The following is a 15,462-nucleotide window of genomic DNA, read 5'->3' as shown; positions in this document are numbered from 1 at the left end:
ATTTATATAGTGAGGATAAAATGTGATTGTATATAAAAATAGCTTTGTTCAGTACCAGCCAAGTGGCAAGGTTCGATAAATGTTAAATTTTATCAAATGTACAAGCTTCTAAGGTCCTTCCCATCAGCTCTGGTACCCCCTGGAGTTTCAGGTCCAGAGCATCCCTAAACCTTCAGCTCTGAAGTTCTACACTTGACAAGTTCTACACTTGTCAATGGAAATACCTTTTTAGTTAATAGAAAGGATGCTTGGCTATTCTTCCCCCGGTCCATGTTCACAAAGGTTATTTGTCAGGCATGAGGGCAAATGGAAATAGAAGCAAATTCTGGATTTGAGGCACGCCTCCGAGCACACTCACCGAGTCTGGGTCTCGCTGCTGTTCGAGGAAAGCGGAGAATTCCACCAGGCGAAGTTTGGTTGTGCCAATGGAGCGGCCTTGCCAGGCAGGGACCGAGGGAGCTGGGGCTGACGCAGGCTCAAACCCTGAAAGACCAATCGTCACCTTTAATGCTGGCCATGTGCCTTCCCTTGGGCCTCAGGCCAGTACTGGGATAGGGCCTTATAACATGGATGACCCAGGAGGAAAGGCCAACAGCCTGCTCCACCAGAGTCTAGGGGTGGGACTAAGTTAGGTAAGGGTGGAATTCTGGCTGAGGATCCCAGAGGCAGTGGCCCAGAGAAGCACAATGTATGTGGCTCCTCAAAAAGCCAACTTCAGCTCAGGTTATAGGCTATGGCATGAGGACACCTAATCCTAGACAAAGGGGCCTAGCTGGGACCAAGGCAAGAGTGACTAAGAAGAAATGAATGTTGGCAAAGCTCTCCTGTGAGACCTGTTTGTGCCAGACACTTCTTGTGTTTGTCCACCTCCCTTCTAAAGACGGCAGCCACAAGCACTATGGAATATTCTCTCAGAATGCTCCACTAGAGGGGAGGGCATTTTCAGTTTGGGAACCCTATAATGGAGAGCAGCTCCACTGAGTAAATTCTATGTGCACGTGTGTAGCAAGGAGGGCCAGACATATTTTCTAGTTTGGGTTTCCATGTAAGCTTTCCTTTAAAGAAAGGGTACTAGGAATTGAAACCTACTTATCTAAGAAAGGGTAATAAACCCTTATCCGCCCTCAGGACCTAGATTGCCCAATTCAGTCTATTAATGAGGAGGAAGGAACCATAGTAACTTCCCCTTCCAAGGGTGACTCGGGGTGCTGAGTGAAAGTGATCAGGCTTACTGTTCACTGAAAAACTCATCTCAAGAGCTCTCAGAAGGTGGCTGAGAGGAATCAGGGACCTGGGAGGGGACACTCCTGTGACCCTTCTGAGCTTCAGGCTAACCTCTGCTTTAAAGAAGGTTGGGTCAAGTAGTGGATGTCCATGGCTCTGCAAGTAAGGGGGTACATGCAGCTGTGGGACAAAGCAAGAGGGAGACCCACAGAGACTCACCTGGAATGGGGGCTGTAACCGCTGGCTGGATGGGGTAGGCCTGCTGCACGAAGGGCTTGACGCTGGGGACAGAAGGATGCAGAATCAGAAACAGTGACTGCAGCAGCATCTACTCCCCAGGCCTGGCCTTGGCCTCTCATGGCTAGGGGCCCGGTGGGGGTCCTCCCCACTGTGAGGTTCCCTGCCTACAGGTGGGAGCACAGCCCAGGCAAAGCTATGCCAAGACAGAGAGAGTTATTCTCTCCAACTGAGGGGGGCCAGCAGGGTGCCAAGGACCAAACCAACGAGCCTCACACCAGTTTAGTGGGACAAGCTGGACACCTCTGAACCTGTCTTCTTGTCCCTGCAGAGACTAAGGCCTGGCCACATTTGGCACATGCTTCAGGTTCTCCTTCTCTAGGCCAAATAGTTCAAGTGCTTTTGAGAATACAGGGGCAGGATTTCCTTTCTGCTTTCATCCCTTGACTACCCTTATCTTCTGGTTTACTGGGCTTGCTTCTTTGGCCCTCGAAGCAACAGTAGGATTTTTTACTAGCCGCCCTACCACAGGGAAAGCCAGAACAGAAGGGACTACAGGATCACCTCCACTGCCCTCTTCTTCAGGCAGACCCAGGCTTTGCCCTTCAGAGCCATTAAGGGACAGGGACCCTCTTCCTGGTTCCAGCTGGATGACCACTAAACTTAAGGTGGGAGTGAGGTATTTACACTTCTCCTGCATCTGAGCAGTCTCTTCCCTGCTGTTGGCCTCAGCAAATAACAATGGGGGATGACTTTGGTGATCTTGGGTTAAATCTTTCCCCTCCAAGCCCCGAGGCAATCTGGTCCTGGGAAAACACTACCCGGGGTAGGTTGTGACCAGCCCTTTGTCTTCACACTTACTCTTGTGAGGATCCTGGCTGCCCTGTTTGTATCATTCCCGGCCAGAACTAGAAAGCAAAATGTAAGAGGCTTCAGGATTATGAGTTCATTCCAAAGCACAGTGCAGGATGTCTATGCTTTGCAACCCCTGCTAAAGAGAGGGAGTTCAGACCACCTACCAGCTGCAGACTGACCTTCCCTAAATGTAGGTGTGGTCACTGCTGCCTGCAAAATCGCAACCGATGTCCTCAGTCTGGTAACCCAGGGCTCCCTCTAGCTCCTATTACAGATAATCCCTGAGGGCAGGGACCAGGCAGCAGCTTCTGTGTTCTCCTTACACCGGGCAGAGATCTGGGCGCATTACGGAGGGTTCGCAAATATTTTCTCTGACTCTTTCATCCATGCGCCCACCATCCTTCTTTTTTTTCCCTCCATTTTGAAACATTCTCTGTGCAATGTTCTGCCTCCACAGCTCACAGCACTGAAGGCTCAGCTGGGGAGAGGACAAAGCCTAGAACCAGAGGCTGAGAGCTCCAAGAGGCGGTGCAGATGCCTCCTCTCCTGTGAGTTTTCCTGAGGCTTTTGGTGCCTGCCAAACCCTGTCTGGAGAGGCAGCACTATGTAGAGGAAGTCACAGAACCCTCAGTTTGAGTACTAATGTCACTATCCATATGATTAGGAAGTTATCCAAACCCTTGTTCTGTTACTAAGTATCCTCAGTTTTCTCATCTGTAAAATGGTAATAACAATAAGAGGCATTTAAAATTAGTATGAGGATTAAATGAGACCACAATGTTAAGCTTCTCAGCCTTTGGTAAATACAAAATGAAAATGTTAACAGAATGTCTATCCCTTTAGGAGCTAGTTGTCATAAAGTGGCCCTGAAGACACAGGAACAGAGACCGAGGGCAGGAAAAAAGGTACAGAAGAGCAGATCACAACCCCAGAAGGGCACTGGAAAAGTGACACTTAATTCCATGTCTTTAGGGACCAAGGACCCCTTCCTCTTCCCTTCCCACCCCGTTGCTCTCTCTCTCTCGTTCGCTCTCTCACACTCTCACTCCCTTCCTTCCTTTCTTTCACCTTTTTGTACCCAGCGTCAGTTCACCAGAAGGTGGTCTTTCCCCTCTCTTACACCTGTCCCAGATACAAGCACCAGGCAGACAGCTTCATGCTGACCCATGGCGACCCCACGCCCCTCGGGGCCATCATTTCTGGATCTGGCCTGTGACTCACCCCCGGAGCCCCCGGGAAGGTGGGGCGTGGAATCCCAGGCAGCCCCAGCTTGTTGTGAATGGCAGTGGCTGAGACGATCTGGGCTGATGACATGGCAGCCATATGCTGAAGGGCCTTATCCTTTGCAGTCTGATCCTTGAAGGTGACAGTAACACACAGATTTAATATATAACGCATGGCTACCAGGCAGCTCACACAGGCACAGCCACGAGCACATGGACTAAAATACAGAGCCACAAAAGAGGCTGGAAAAGCAAACATGCACAGATAAATAAACACAGCCAGAAGGCTAAAACACACTCAACCTACTGTAACTCTGAACATTTACTGAGAACACCCAGTGGCAAGGTTTTATAAAAAAAAATTTTTGTTAATCCATTTCCCAACAGAATGGGAAGCGGCTGAGGAGAGTGGACAATGTATTTATTTTTCCAGCTTCTAAAGGGAGATTTCTCCAATTACTTAACACACTCAAGAGGGGGAAAAAGGGCCCTGCTTTTAAGCATATAGATGGAGGGGGGCGGTGAGAGAAGAGGCATGGGTGTGGATCAGGGGTAGGACCATCTAGGGTGTAGAGAGGTCCTCACTGTGTGCGCTGTCAAGGAGCCACAGTCCCAGGAGCTGCTGGAGTCATGCGAGGCCTGGAAGCCCTGGCAGACACCTGGTGGGGGAGGCTCAGAAGCAGCAGGGGGTGGGGGGGTAAGGTGGGGCGCTGATGGGGCCAAGCAGCATGCTGGCGGGGTGCATGCTCTCTCAGGTATCCCCGCCATAGGTCTAAGTCTACACGGGTTCTTTCTGTAGCTGAGGACACAGGGGATGCCACCAGGTAAGTAGTTTCTCCTTTTCCTAAATGGGTCTTTTCTAAAAAAGCCAAGGCTGGTAACACAAAGCTAGCCAAAGAGTCTGCCAAGCACAGCTATAATACAGAATACTCATTTTGGTGGAAATACTTACCATGCTTGTCACCTGGATACAACAATAAACAATTTGTTAAAAGGATTGCGTACAAAAGCAGGGGTTTTTATCTTCTTCAGTTAAAAAAATATATGTATACAAACACATAATACTGGGGTATAATAAAATGTATAGGAGTGTGGGGTTTTTTTTCCCCCCCACATTTTAGGAGGAAAGAATAGCCCAGATAACTATCTAGAAGGGCAATTACCAGCAATTGCAACAATAAAAACAACCCCCAACTCCTTCAAGCTGGTTATGTGGCTTTTCCAGTACAGATGGAGAAAGGGTTGGACCGCTGGTGGGGGACGGGCCCCGATGATGCAGGCAGGGCTTCATGCTTGGTAAACATGTCAAGGTTCCTGCCTGCTAGTAGAAAGTCCATAAATCTACCTGGCCGAGATTCCATCAAAGCAGGAACAAAATGGTGACATCGAAATAAAAAGAATGCCCTCCACAGCTTCTATTCAAAGTTCAGAAAGTGAATAAAAGGTCAAGGGAAACTTCAGATGAGGCACTGAGGTGGCCTCAGTGTCTGTTTACAGGTTTACCCAGAAGTGATGAATAAACGTGCTGAGGTATCAAAGGCAAGGCAGAAAAGAGAATTAAAAAAAAAAATCAAAGCCTACAACACAACGACTAGGGGCTTCTAAGAAAGATCAATTTAGTGCTCCTAAAGTGGTATAGACACCGCTTTGCCCCATACCTGCCAGGACTACTATGTGAAGTTTCAAAAAGTTTATATTAATCCTTGAAAAAGAGCCTACCTAACACTTCATAAACTTTTATAATATTTTTATACATTTCTCTACCTCTCAAATGAAAAAATAATGAGCCTCATGGAACAGCTCTACGGGGATGCACATGGTCATTATGAGAATGTGTAAGGCCATGTGCTATATAGCTAAATGCTACCACGAAGGCTCGAGGAACCTTGCAGGTTTACTGGTCCCCAAAGGAATGGTCACAGGTGACTAGAATGAGGCTTTTGCCACCTCTGGTCAGATGGCATTCTTTGAATTGAAGCTCCATTTGCTAATCTGGTGAATGCTCTAATCTAAAGCTAGCATCCTCTGGTAACTTTTCTAAAAAAGATCCAAAACATTTCAGACACCGAGATGCCTGAAAAAAAGACAAATCTTGACATCTGTGGAATTTTATGAAAAACTGACTGGATGTGTGCAAATGCCCTAAAGCCAAACTGAACCTGACACTCACAGATCTCAGTACCAGTCAATCTCATCTTTGCTGGTCCTATAGTTTTCCCTGCCATCTGTCCCATTACCCTCTCAGGGGTAATCCATGTATAATAAACAAAATGCATGGTTCCAGTCACGCTTCCTTCTCTGTCGAGAATACCTTGATACGAACACACACTTGTTGGTTTCTCTTTCGATGAGTCACTTTGGACTCCAGCCCCCAAGCTACTTAACCCCTAATGAGAGGTTATAAATGCCTTCGAGGCAAATTCTGAACAGTAAGTAATGGCAGAGGCATAACCATAGATTCCTTCCCCAACAAGGAACAAGCCTTACAACTTCTCTAGGGCCCATGCTATGGGGGCTGGGAAAATGGCAGCCCAGACTTCCTGCCTGCCTGGCTGATGCAAATCCAGGAAAAACTGCCAGAGCTGTGGGTTTGGCTATATTCCAAAAGTACATCATGGGGCCTTTCTCAGACCTGAGAGTTCTGTGTTTATGAAATGCTGATGACAGGGGCAATTCTGCTCACCCAAATACGGAGTGCATTTGTGCACACTTGGGTAGAGTGATTCAGGAATTGACAGTCCAGGTCCAAGTAGAAGTGAGTTCCGTACATCTCCACAGCCCATTCTTATTCTATTAGAGTTGCCTGAGATGTTTCCCTTCGCTGGGCTGACTGAAAAGTTCTTCGAAACATTCATGAAAGTTTGATACTTCTCTTTTTTAAGAGGGAAATCAGTCAATGAAGAGAAAGGTCACCAGCTACTGTGCTGTTTATGTCATACAGCTTCAGAACATAGTCTTTTTCTTTTGTTAAATAAAGTTTGACTCTCTTATTACCCAGCATTCCATGAGGTACCTGACTAAAAACAAAAGTTCAAAAGCAGAAGAGCAAATCAACTGCTTCTACTACACCAACCTGCTCTCTGCTAAGAAAAGGCGTACCTGTCTAGGAGTCTGGAGACCTGGCGCTTCTATACCTGCCTCTGCCTGACATTAATGGGTTGTACTACCTTGGATAAGTCATTTAACACTCTCTAATTTTCTCCAAAATAAAGAGTTGCACCTTATTCTCTAAAGCCCTTAGGGCTCAAAGAGTATTTGTAGCTATGAGTATAAGTTCTATTATAAGCAAATATATCTTAATACATATAGCCAAAAAACCACTAGTGAAAAGAGAGCAGAATGTTAAAATCTGGGCAGCTTTTAGCCGCCTAGCCTAATAGACAGAAAGCCAAGTGTGGAGAGGAAATTTTACCTCAAGTAGAGGTTCTTTCTGCACTTGACCTACCTACTTGAAAATAGGCAATTTTCTGGAAATGGACTAAAATGTCTATACCAGTGATTTCCTGCCTTTTGTATTGGAGACACTCTGATTACACACTTAATTTTATAACATCTCCCCTTTATATATGATGCACATTTGAAAAACAAAAAGATTAAAACTTTTTGTTTAAAATCCAAAGTAACCCTGCAGATAATAAGCCATGCCAGGGAGATTTCAAAATCAGAACCGAGAGCCTGGCTGTAGACCCACTTATCCTAAAATGGGAGTACAGAAGGATGCCAAGCTGAGAGATTTCAATGGAGGGATCTCTAAACTGTCATTTTCAGCCTAGAGGTACATGCCTGGCTTTGAAGAAATTATAACTCTAAGTGTCAGAACTGAGTAAATTGCTTCTCTGTGTCACTCTAGTCACATATCCTGGACTTTTAAACATTCCACTCTATCCTCACCATTCACACCCCCAGACTAAAAGGGGAAGTGAGGGGAGGTATCACTAATCTATCCGAATATGAAGCTTAAGTAAATTCAAAAATACGTGCTACATCTTTGTACTCCATATTAATTTTACTCTCAAATGTTTTCATACCAACATTTCTGAGATGTGGATAAGATTTACAAAGGACGAGCACACTGTTTTGTCTTGAAAAACTGTTTTAAGTCAATACTGAGTTATTGCCTATGATGTCTTAGATTACAGGAAACACTGAGTATGTACATGTGTACACATAAGCATGCATGAACAAGAAAAACGTGTCCTAGAAAAAGTTTGGACAACTTCACACTAGTCAGTAGTTATTACTGCTTTTAAGCCCCTCTATCCCTAAGATTACAAAGAATGAGGCCACAAAAGCAGATGTTTCTAAAAGGCAAACCTTCCTTTTCCAACTGAACTCTAACTCAAGCCCATGATCTAGAATGTGGAAAATGTTTATGGAGCAGGCAACATGGGTGTCAGACTGTTGATGGGGTGCTAAGAACAAAAGGCCCACCTGACCTTAGAATGATGGCAGACCAAGCACTCCAGCTTGGGGTGCATGTCTCAGGACCCATTCAACTTTTTTCTGTCCATTTTCTGGCACATCATGATATCAATGGCCTCGCTACCTAGGCCACATGGGGTCTGGCAGGATGTGTCATGGGTAAATTCCTCAGCCCAAGTCTTCAAATTGTTGTTGTTACTAAGTAAACAGTTTTCATATTTCATAAAGCACAGCAATGCTGCCACTACAACTCTGGGTTCCATGGAATGCCTCCTTTTAATGGTTGAAATGTACACAATGTTTGGAAAAAGTCTACATGTAATATACATGACAGGAAGGCAGCCACATCACAAACGTGGTGTGCTCTTCAAACTCGAGGACATTTTATGAATCAGTTTCTGAACAGATGGGAGTCTTGTTCCTCTTGCTTCTCTGTTCCCTCAGCTTTTGATTATTTGAGGGAATCAACGATCTCATCATTTGCAGGCATTAACTATATATAAAAATTGTAAAGAGAATATAAAAAAATCACATGCTTGCATGTATAATATCATAGCTGTCACATATGGAATTTTAATGAACAGTCTACTAAACCAATATATTTCAAACAGTTTATTCAGGGGCCATCATTTCAGAATTTAAAGACTCCAACCTATTTAATTCATGTAGAAGTCCACCATTTCATCAGGAAAAATACATAAAGTCAGAAAAAAAAAGATCATGGATTCGAACACTCTTGATACCTATTAAATGTTTTTCTCCAGATATACTTTTTCCAGCAATATATAGTGCAAGAGAGGAAAGACAGCAATTTGCTTTCAAAATCACTTTTACAGAAAAAGATAAAATAAAGAATACTTCCCAAAGAAGTAATTTTGCAGATGTTGTTTCTAATCTTGCACTGTGTGGATTCACATGACCTCTGCAATTATTAGCAGTAGCCCCTGAGCAGATAAACATCACAAAACTCTATGAGGGTTCTGGAGAAAGGATGAAGGGCACTTGAATTTTTCTAGCCATGATCTCCAATTTGCTTATTATTAGAGAAAGCTGGATTAAATACAAAAGGGGGCTATTTTGATCAGGCAATAGCTAATGCCGAGGAGAGAAGGCACATTCATACTTCTCCTGACTTGCCATGTAATGAGGAGCAATTAATTCATCTTATTGTATTTCCAAATGCCAAAGACTCCATTCACATCAAAGAAAAATGTTTCAAGGCTTTTACCATTGTTCATTTTTAAATGTACTGAGCTATATTTAGTATTTTATAATTGTCAATAGTGTTTCCTTTCATTCTGATGTGGGGCTTAGCATCATTAAGGATTGTAGACGAGGATCCAAGTGATTTGTAGGTGTACTTGATAATGCTCCCCCAGGAAGCCTGTGATTTAGATAAGCTAATGCCAGGTCTGTGTGTTGGGGAGAAGGCGCCCTTCTGACCTTAGCCCCCTTTCCCTTCGGAGGTGACAGCAGAAGGCAGGAGGGGTAAATCTCCCGTGAAAAGCCAGAGGAACCCAAGTAGGCAGCAGGCTCAAGTTTAGCTCCGGACAAGTACCAGTTCCCACCACTCGTCTTCTTTAATTCGAACATACAAACACAATGAATAGAGGGCTCAGTTGAGGGGAGACCATGCAAGAGGATCTCAAGGGAGGGAAATGGACTCTCATCCTTGACCAGTACTCTTTGGGGAGGCAGCACGACATCATGCAAAAAGCTTGGGCTTTGGTGCCAGATAGCCCTGGGATCAAATTCATACTTGTGAACTTGAGCAAGTTGCATAGTCATTCCAACACTCTGCTTCCTCATTTATAAAGTGAGAGTAACAACACCTACCTACAGGACTGCTCTGAGAATTGCATCAAGCACTGTACACAGTGCCCACAGCCTTGCCATTCAGTGAACTTGCAGTCTATGGGGCCCACGTGACTTGACCATCCAGGTTTGATCCTGCCTCAGACCTGAAATGCTTAGGAGCCCTGGTCCTCAATACATAACCTGTGTCTCAGACTACCACTGGATGAAGTGATGCATGTCTTCCCCATAGACAGGCCCATTCCTGGATAGGATCAGTGGCGTTACAGCCAGGACTCAGCAGTGGGGACTACAGCAATGCCCCAGCAAAGTTCTTAAACTCCTCAAGAGAATTAAATCAACAATTTGAACTTTAAGCTGTGTTTATTGGAAGGAATAGCAGATTGGGAAGAAAGGCCTGTCAGATATCAAATCACAAAGGCCATCAGGTCAAAAATGAAGACAATGGTCTCGGGGAGCACATGTAGCTTGTAAATTAGTCACCAACGAATAGACACAGAGCTCAGGCCTTTTTCTGATCTACTGGGATGCTGCAATGTCAGCAAAGGCAGGTTTTTCTTCAATACACATCCAGAGTATGACGTGAATACATCTACTGCCTAAGACAGTAGTACTGCTGCTGAGGTTAGGGCAGAGTAAAGACTTCTTTTCCTCTTACTACCGTCCTGAGTCATGCACTCACCAAAACACACTCCAGATGAGAAGTGGCCTGGCCCATCTTTCCAGGAAGATGATGATGGTCCACAATGCACTGGTGGTCTACAGAGTTTGACTGTGGCTCCCACAAGCCTCTGAAGCAGGCAAATAAGGAACCGCCTTTCTGCTGCTACTTGGGGAAAGGAAGTCTCTGGGCAGGGCCTGGACGTTTCAGGACAATTGAACATATGGAGACTCAGCAGGAAACTCTAAGTAGGAACTCTGAGTAGGATTCTTTCTAAGGTCTGGGATAATAAATCCCTGGTGCTTAAAAAATAGTTAATGTCCTTTTGATGAATTAATGGTAAGTGAAATAATTCAAGGTAGAAAATAATTTCTAAACTTTCAGGCCAGTCCTCAGACCATACCAAAGTCTTCTCAGACAGGCTGCTGAAGATGTCAGTGAGGGGCTAAACTAGCTGAAGGAGGAGATGGAAGACAATTAATGAAGAAACTCGTGTGTGTGTGTGTGTGTGTGAGAGAGAGAGAGAGAGAGACAGAGACAGAGACAGAGACAGAGACAGAGACAGAGACAGACAGGGACAGAGACAGAGATAGAGACAGAGACTGCTGTAGATGCAGTTAGTGACACAAGGTCCAAGGGAGATCTCTAAGTTAACATCCTTGGAATTCCTAAATGCATGTTCCATAGACCTATAAGCCACTTGCACACTGCAACTGCATGGATCTATCTTTTTTATAACTAGAACCAGGCCTTGCTACAAAGCTGTGAGTCACCTAAAACCCACCTAGCACCTGAATAGTGATGGGTCAAAAGGAGTTTGCCTGGCAGGGGCCAAACACATGGCACTCCCATGACTGAGAAATAACTCCCACAAAGCTAAGCTCTCTTCTTCAGCAGCAGTTACAATTCTGACTCGTCTCAGAGACACTTCAGCCAAAAAGATTTCAAAAATAAAAACTGATAGTATATGTTTAATGTCCAAAGTCCTGGCACTCTAGTCACAAATGCCTTGTATTTTCCTCATCCATCTTAGCAGGCTCTTGAATCTCAACTGAACTCTGCTGACCCCTTTGCCCCTTTTCTCTATTGTCCCCAGTCTCTCTGCTCCTGGCTCTTTATCTCATGTCGCTCCCTGACCACTTCAATTATCCCCTAGCTTTTCTTGTCCTTTGCATCTCTCCCATATGGTTGTAGTCTGTGTCCAAGGCCATCCCAAATTGTTGGCCAAGTCTATCTTGGTTTAGGCTGCTATAAATTGTAGAGAAAAAGTGTTATGTTGGTGCCAATGGCTTCAGCACAAATTCATAGTAGAAAATGAGTAAAAATCTAGATTCGTTTTAGGACAAGGGCAAAAGCAGAAGAGAGAGTTTTCACTGGAATTGATTTTCCTCAGGGAAATAAATGTCAGGGAAAGACTGTTGGTGGGGGGGTTGGCGGGGAGGAGGGAGATTGAGGTGGCGGGGAGGAGGGAGATTGAGGTAGGTTGTGGAAGGCAAGTGGGTAGAGGAAATCAGAAAAAGTAAGAATAATGTTTTGCTGTTTGATTTCTTTCACTTAAAAGAAACATTTTTAAAATGTCATAATGAAAACGATCATTTCTGGATAGTAAAAACATGAATGTTCACATGTCGTTCTCTGCATTTTTAAACTTTTTGTTATATTAGAAAAGTTAGCAACAAAATCTGCATAGTTAATTTTGATGCACACTCTCAGTTAACTGCCATTACTTTAAGAAAATCCAACCTTTAATAACCAAAGTTTTAAATGCTGTTATTGAAAAGTTTTGGTGTACACTTTTCAGACTTAACTTTTAAACATAACTGATACTTTAAAAATGAGAAAGAAAGAATATGCAGCAGTCAAAGTGGACTAGAGTGGGGAGCCAGCTGAAGATGATGATAAGGACTGATGAGTGTCTTGGGGCCAGGCCCCAGGGGTGTGTGGTGGGCCCTGATCCAGGCCTGCACCTCTCTCACTCGGACTTTATAGCAGCCCCTAAAGTAGTCACCCTGCTCCAGTTTTGCCTCTCTCTTTTCTGGTCTCCAAAAATGGTTGGTGAGATTTTTCCAAAATGTAAATATGAATGAAACCCATGTGCTCCCCATTGCCCACAGATGAACCTCATTCCTTCACAGAATGATCCAGGACCTTCCTGTTAGGCTCTTCCAGTGGCATTTCCCATCCCATGCTTCCAACTAAATGGTGTTCTTCATGGTTCCCCAAACATCCCTGTATCTCAGCGGAAATTCTGCCTTCCTCAAGTACCACTGAAATTGAGCATACAGGAAGGCAGAATTTCTCCCACACTCAGAATTAATCATCTTTTCGCAATGCAGTCTTTGCGCCACTCTGTTAAATTTCTACTGCAGACCGTACCCCCTGCAAGCTGGGGACAATCTACTGGAAATCTTCCAGTATTTTCTCCAAACGTAGCCAAAAATAACAGAGAAGTTTAGTGTTCCTGAAGAACAGAAACGTTGCTTATTTAACTCTCTATGCCTGACATCTACTAAAGGGTCTAGAACACACTGGATTCTCAATAAAAGTGTACGGAAATTAATTAAGTAATCATTTCTGAGCTTTCAGAGTTCAAATCTACATGGAAATCTTAAACTTTTACTAAAACAAATTTTGCTATAAAAATTAAAATTGAAGTCCACACATTTCGTGGCTCACAAACGAGCACGTTGAGAACCACTGCAGTCAGCAGAAGCACAAAGCTGACCTTTGGAACTTGTTCCAACTGATTTTCAAGATGACTTTTGCAGTTACGATGACTCATCTATAACTGTGACCTAAGAACGACCACCCTCTTCTTGAGTCTGTTTTCTTCAGAAGACTATGGCAGAACAGGTTACAGAACTGTAGGCGACACGGGCTTTAATATGGGAAATGTGAGCTTCCCCCTAAAGGCTGGAAGGGACAGCTGAGGGGCAGCCATCTTCTTTTCCTTCTGCCTAAAGCAGTGTGGTTTTTCAAAACTTATTCAATGGAACAGCCAAAGAAGCTATTGCTAAGGATGAGAGAGCATGAGCTTCAATTAAAACAGCCTTTACACTTTTATATTGAAAGTTTCGAGTAAGATTTCAATTTGAAATATGAGTTTTGCTGCTTAAGAAAGATTTGAAAACCACTGACCTAAAAAATTCTACAGCACCCTTCTCCAGGAAGGGAAGAGAGGCTTAAAGGGTCTACAGCCATGCCACTCTGAATGTGCCCGATCTCATCTGATCTCGGAAGCTCAGCAGGGTAGGGCCTGATTAGTACTTGGATGGGAGACCACCTAGGCATATTGGGTGCTGTAGATGTTAAAAAAAAAAAAAGCAAGAGGGATCACATGGAAGCCACCCCTGGCAGTGGCCCCAGGTGTGAGTAAGTCACTTATTCAAACTCCAAGGGAAGACAAAAAAATGGAGCTTGGCTTCAGTCTTCACAGGAGGGCCACAAGCCTTTGTCCACCCCAGAGAACAGAAATCCTTTGACTTCTGAGCATGTGGAAAGATGGTGAGTATCCTGGCTAAGGCAGGCGCTGCAAGGACCAGTCCTGAGATGGTCAGTCACCAGCCACCTTTTCCAGGAAGCCCTGCTTCATCATCTTAGGCAAAGCGCAACATCTCTTGTAAGTCTGAATACTTCTCACCGCCCACCCAGAAGCTATCCTTGTTATTGACTTCAACTTTCTGTACCGAGTTTATCTCATTAGCTGGTGTGGGAGGCCATGAAGACATGGCTGTCAGCCTGACCCCACAACAAACTCAACAAGGAAGCTCATCCTTGCCTCCTACAAATGGGCTGTTACACTCCAGTGCTGAGCAAGAAAGTGCAGATGGAGTGGTGAGATCTACCTATCCTACAAGGCCAACAAACTCGAGCCCATAACCTGGTGATTGCTGACTAGGAAGGTTAATGAGGGCATCTTTAACAAAAAATGCCCACGGGAGGTGAAGGCAGCAACATCTCCTCAGGCAGGTGACAGACAGCCTTATTCTCAACTGTCCTAGTGCCCTCAGACTGGTGACAGAGCAGCTAGGATCACATCACCCTGAGTTACTGACAATCTCCACAGTGTCAATCACAAATTAAGTCCATATTTTGACCAAGAGCTCAAAGTTAAAAATACCTTACTTATAAAATGTGGGTGCTGGGGGAAGGCTGGTAGCAAGGGCTGTATGCCTAGCTCCAAGAGACGTGAGGAGTGACAGTTTATCTATAGTGTGTGCTGGTGTGAAGCTTTCCACTTGAGAACATTCTATCTCCACTAGATAAAACCCTGTCTAAAAGAGCAGTGGTTTAGGATTCAGAAAGATCTGTGTTCACATCCTGACTTTGACACTTACTAGGCTTGGTGGCTTTTGGTAAGTCAATTAAACTCTGAGAACCCTGGTTATCTAAGTATTATTTCTTAAAATCTGGGTAATGGAACTTACTTTGTAGTGCGGGTACATGAGAAAGCATGCGAGAAGCTGTACACCACACTAACTCCTTTGTTGCCTTTCAGTTCCCAAACAGCAGCCTGTTGTCCATGCGGCTCGTCCTGGGATTCCTTCCACGTTTTATTTTGGCTCTTTCTGCTTATCCAACAGTGCCCTATATTTCACATTCCCATTTACATGGCCTGCTCTGTGAAGAGGGGGTTAGCTGTTAACTGCTCCCCATGATAAGTGCCATGCCTAGAACGCTCAGTTGGTGTTAGCTGATGGGAAGAACAGAGGCCTCCATTTTTCCAAGAATGATGTGGTAGGGAAGAAGGAAAGAAACTACAGTCGACGGAGGTGGTTCTCGGAGCTGAAAAGCTGAGCCAGTTGCTACCCAACTACCTCTGTTTCTGCCTCCTCCTGTGTCTGTCCCAAAGGAGAGTGGGCCAGGGCTGCAAGTGTGTGTGTGTGTGTGTGTGTGTGTGTGTGTGTGTGTGTGTGTGTGTGTTGGGGACGTATAATGGCAAAACTGTTTCCATTGAGGAATATTCTTAAAATCACCAAGTGAGAAAATGAGTGCTTCCTGTACCCCATGGGGATCCCTCTGAAC

General features: G+C 44.6%; 1 protein-coding gene and 1 pseudogene across 8 annotated transcripts in view; one reads left to right on the top strand and one right to left on the bottom strand.

Moving 5' to 3' along the window:
* The window catches only part of TEAD1 (TEA domain transcription factor 1), a 268,691-nt gene that overhangs the window by 69,641 nt on the left and 183,588 nt on the right, over positions 1-15,462 (bottom strand). For 5 of the 8 annotated variants that reach the window (XM_023519914.1, XM_023519913.1, XM_023519917.1 and 2 more), the window contains 5 exons: positions 4,492-4,503; positions 3,538-3,672; positions 2,323-2,369; positions 1,444-1,505; positions 359-483 (listed from right to left, as the gene is read on the bottom strand). In XM_023519914.1, the coding sequence (XP_023375682.1) occupies positions 359-483; positions 1,444-1,505; positions 2,323-2,369; positions 3,538-3,672; positions 4,492-4,503 (381 nt within the window). The remainder of the gene's footprint in view (positions 1-358; positions 484-1,443; positions 1,506-2,322; positions 2,370-3,537; positions 3,673-4,491; positions 4,504-15,462) is intronic. The other 3 variants (XM_023519915.1, XM_023519919.1, XM_023519918.1) reach the window with 1 other exon arrangement.
* On the top strand, positions 13,627-13,745 carry LOC111728978 (annotated as a pseudogene).

The sequence above is a fragment of the Pteropus vampyrus genome, unplaced genomic scaffold (genome assembly GCF_000151845.1).
Source record: "Pteropus vampyrus isolate Shadow unplaced genomic scaffold, Pvam_2.0 Scaffold240, whole genome shotgun sequence".
Classification (NCBI taxonomy): Eukaryota; Metazoa; Chordata; class Mammalia; order Chiroptera; family Pteropodidae; genus Pteropus; species Pteropus vampyrus.
Note: the sequence above shows the minus strand (reverse complement) of the source record. Positions and strands in the feature narration are given on the sequence as shown.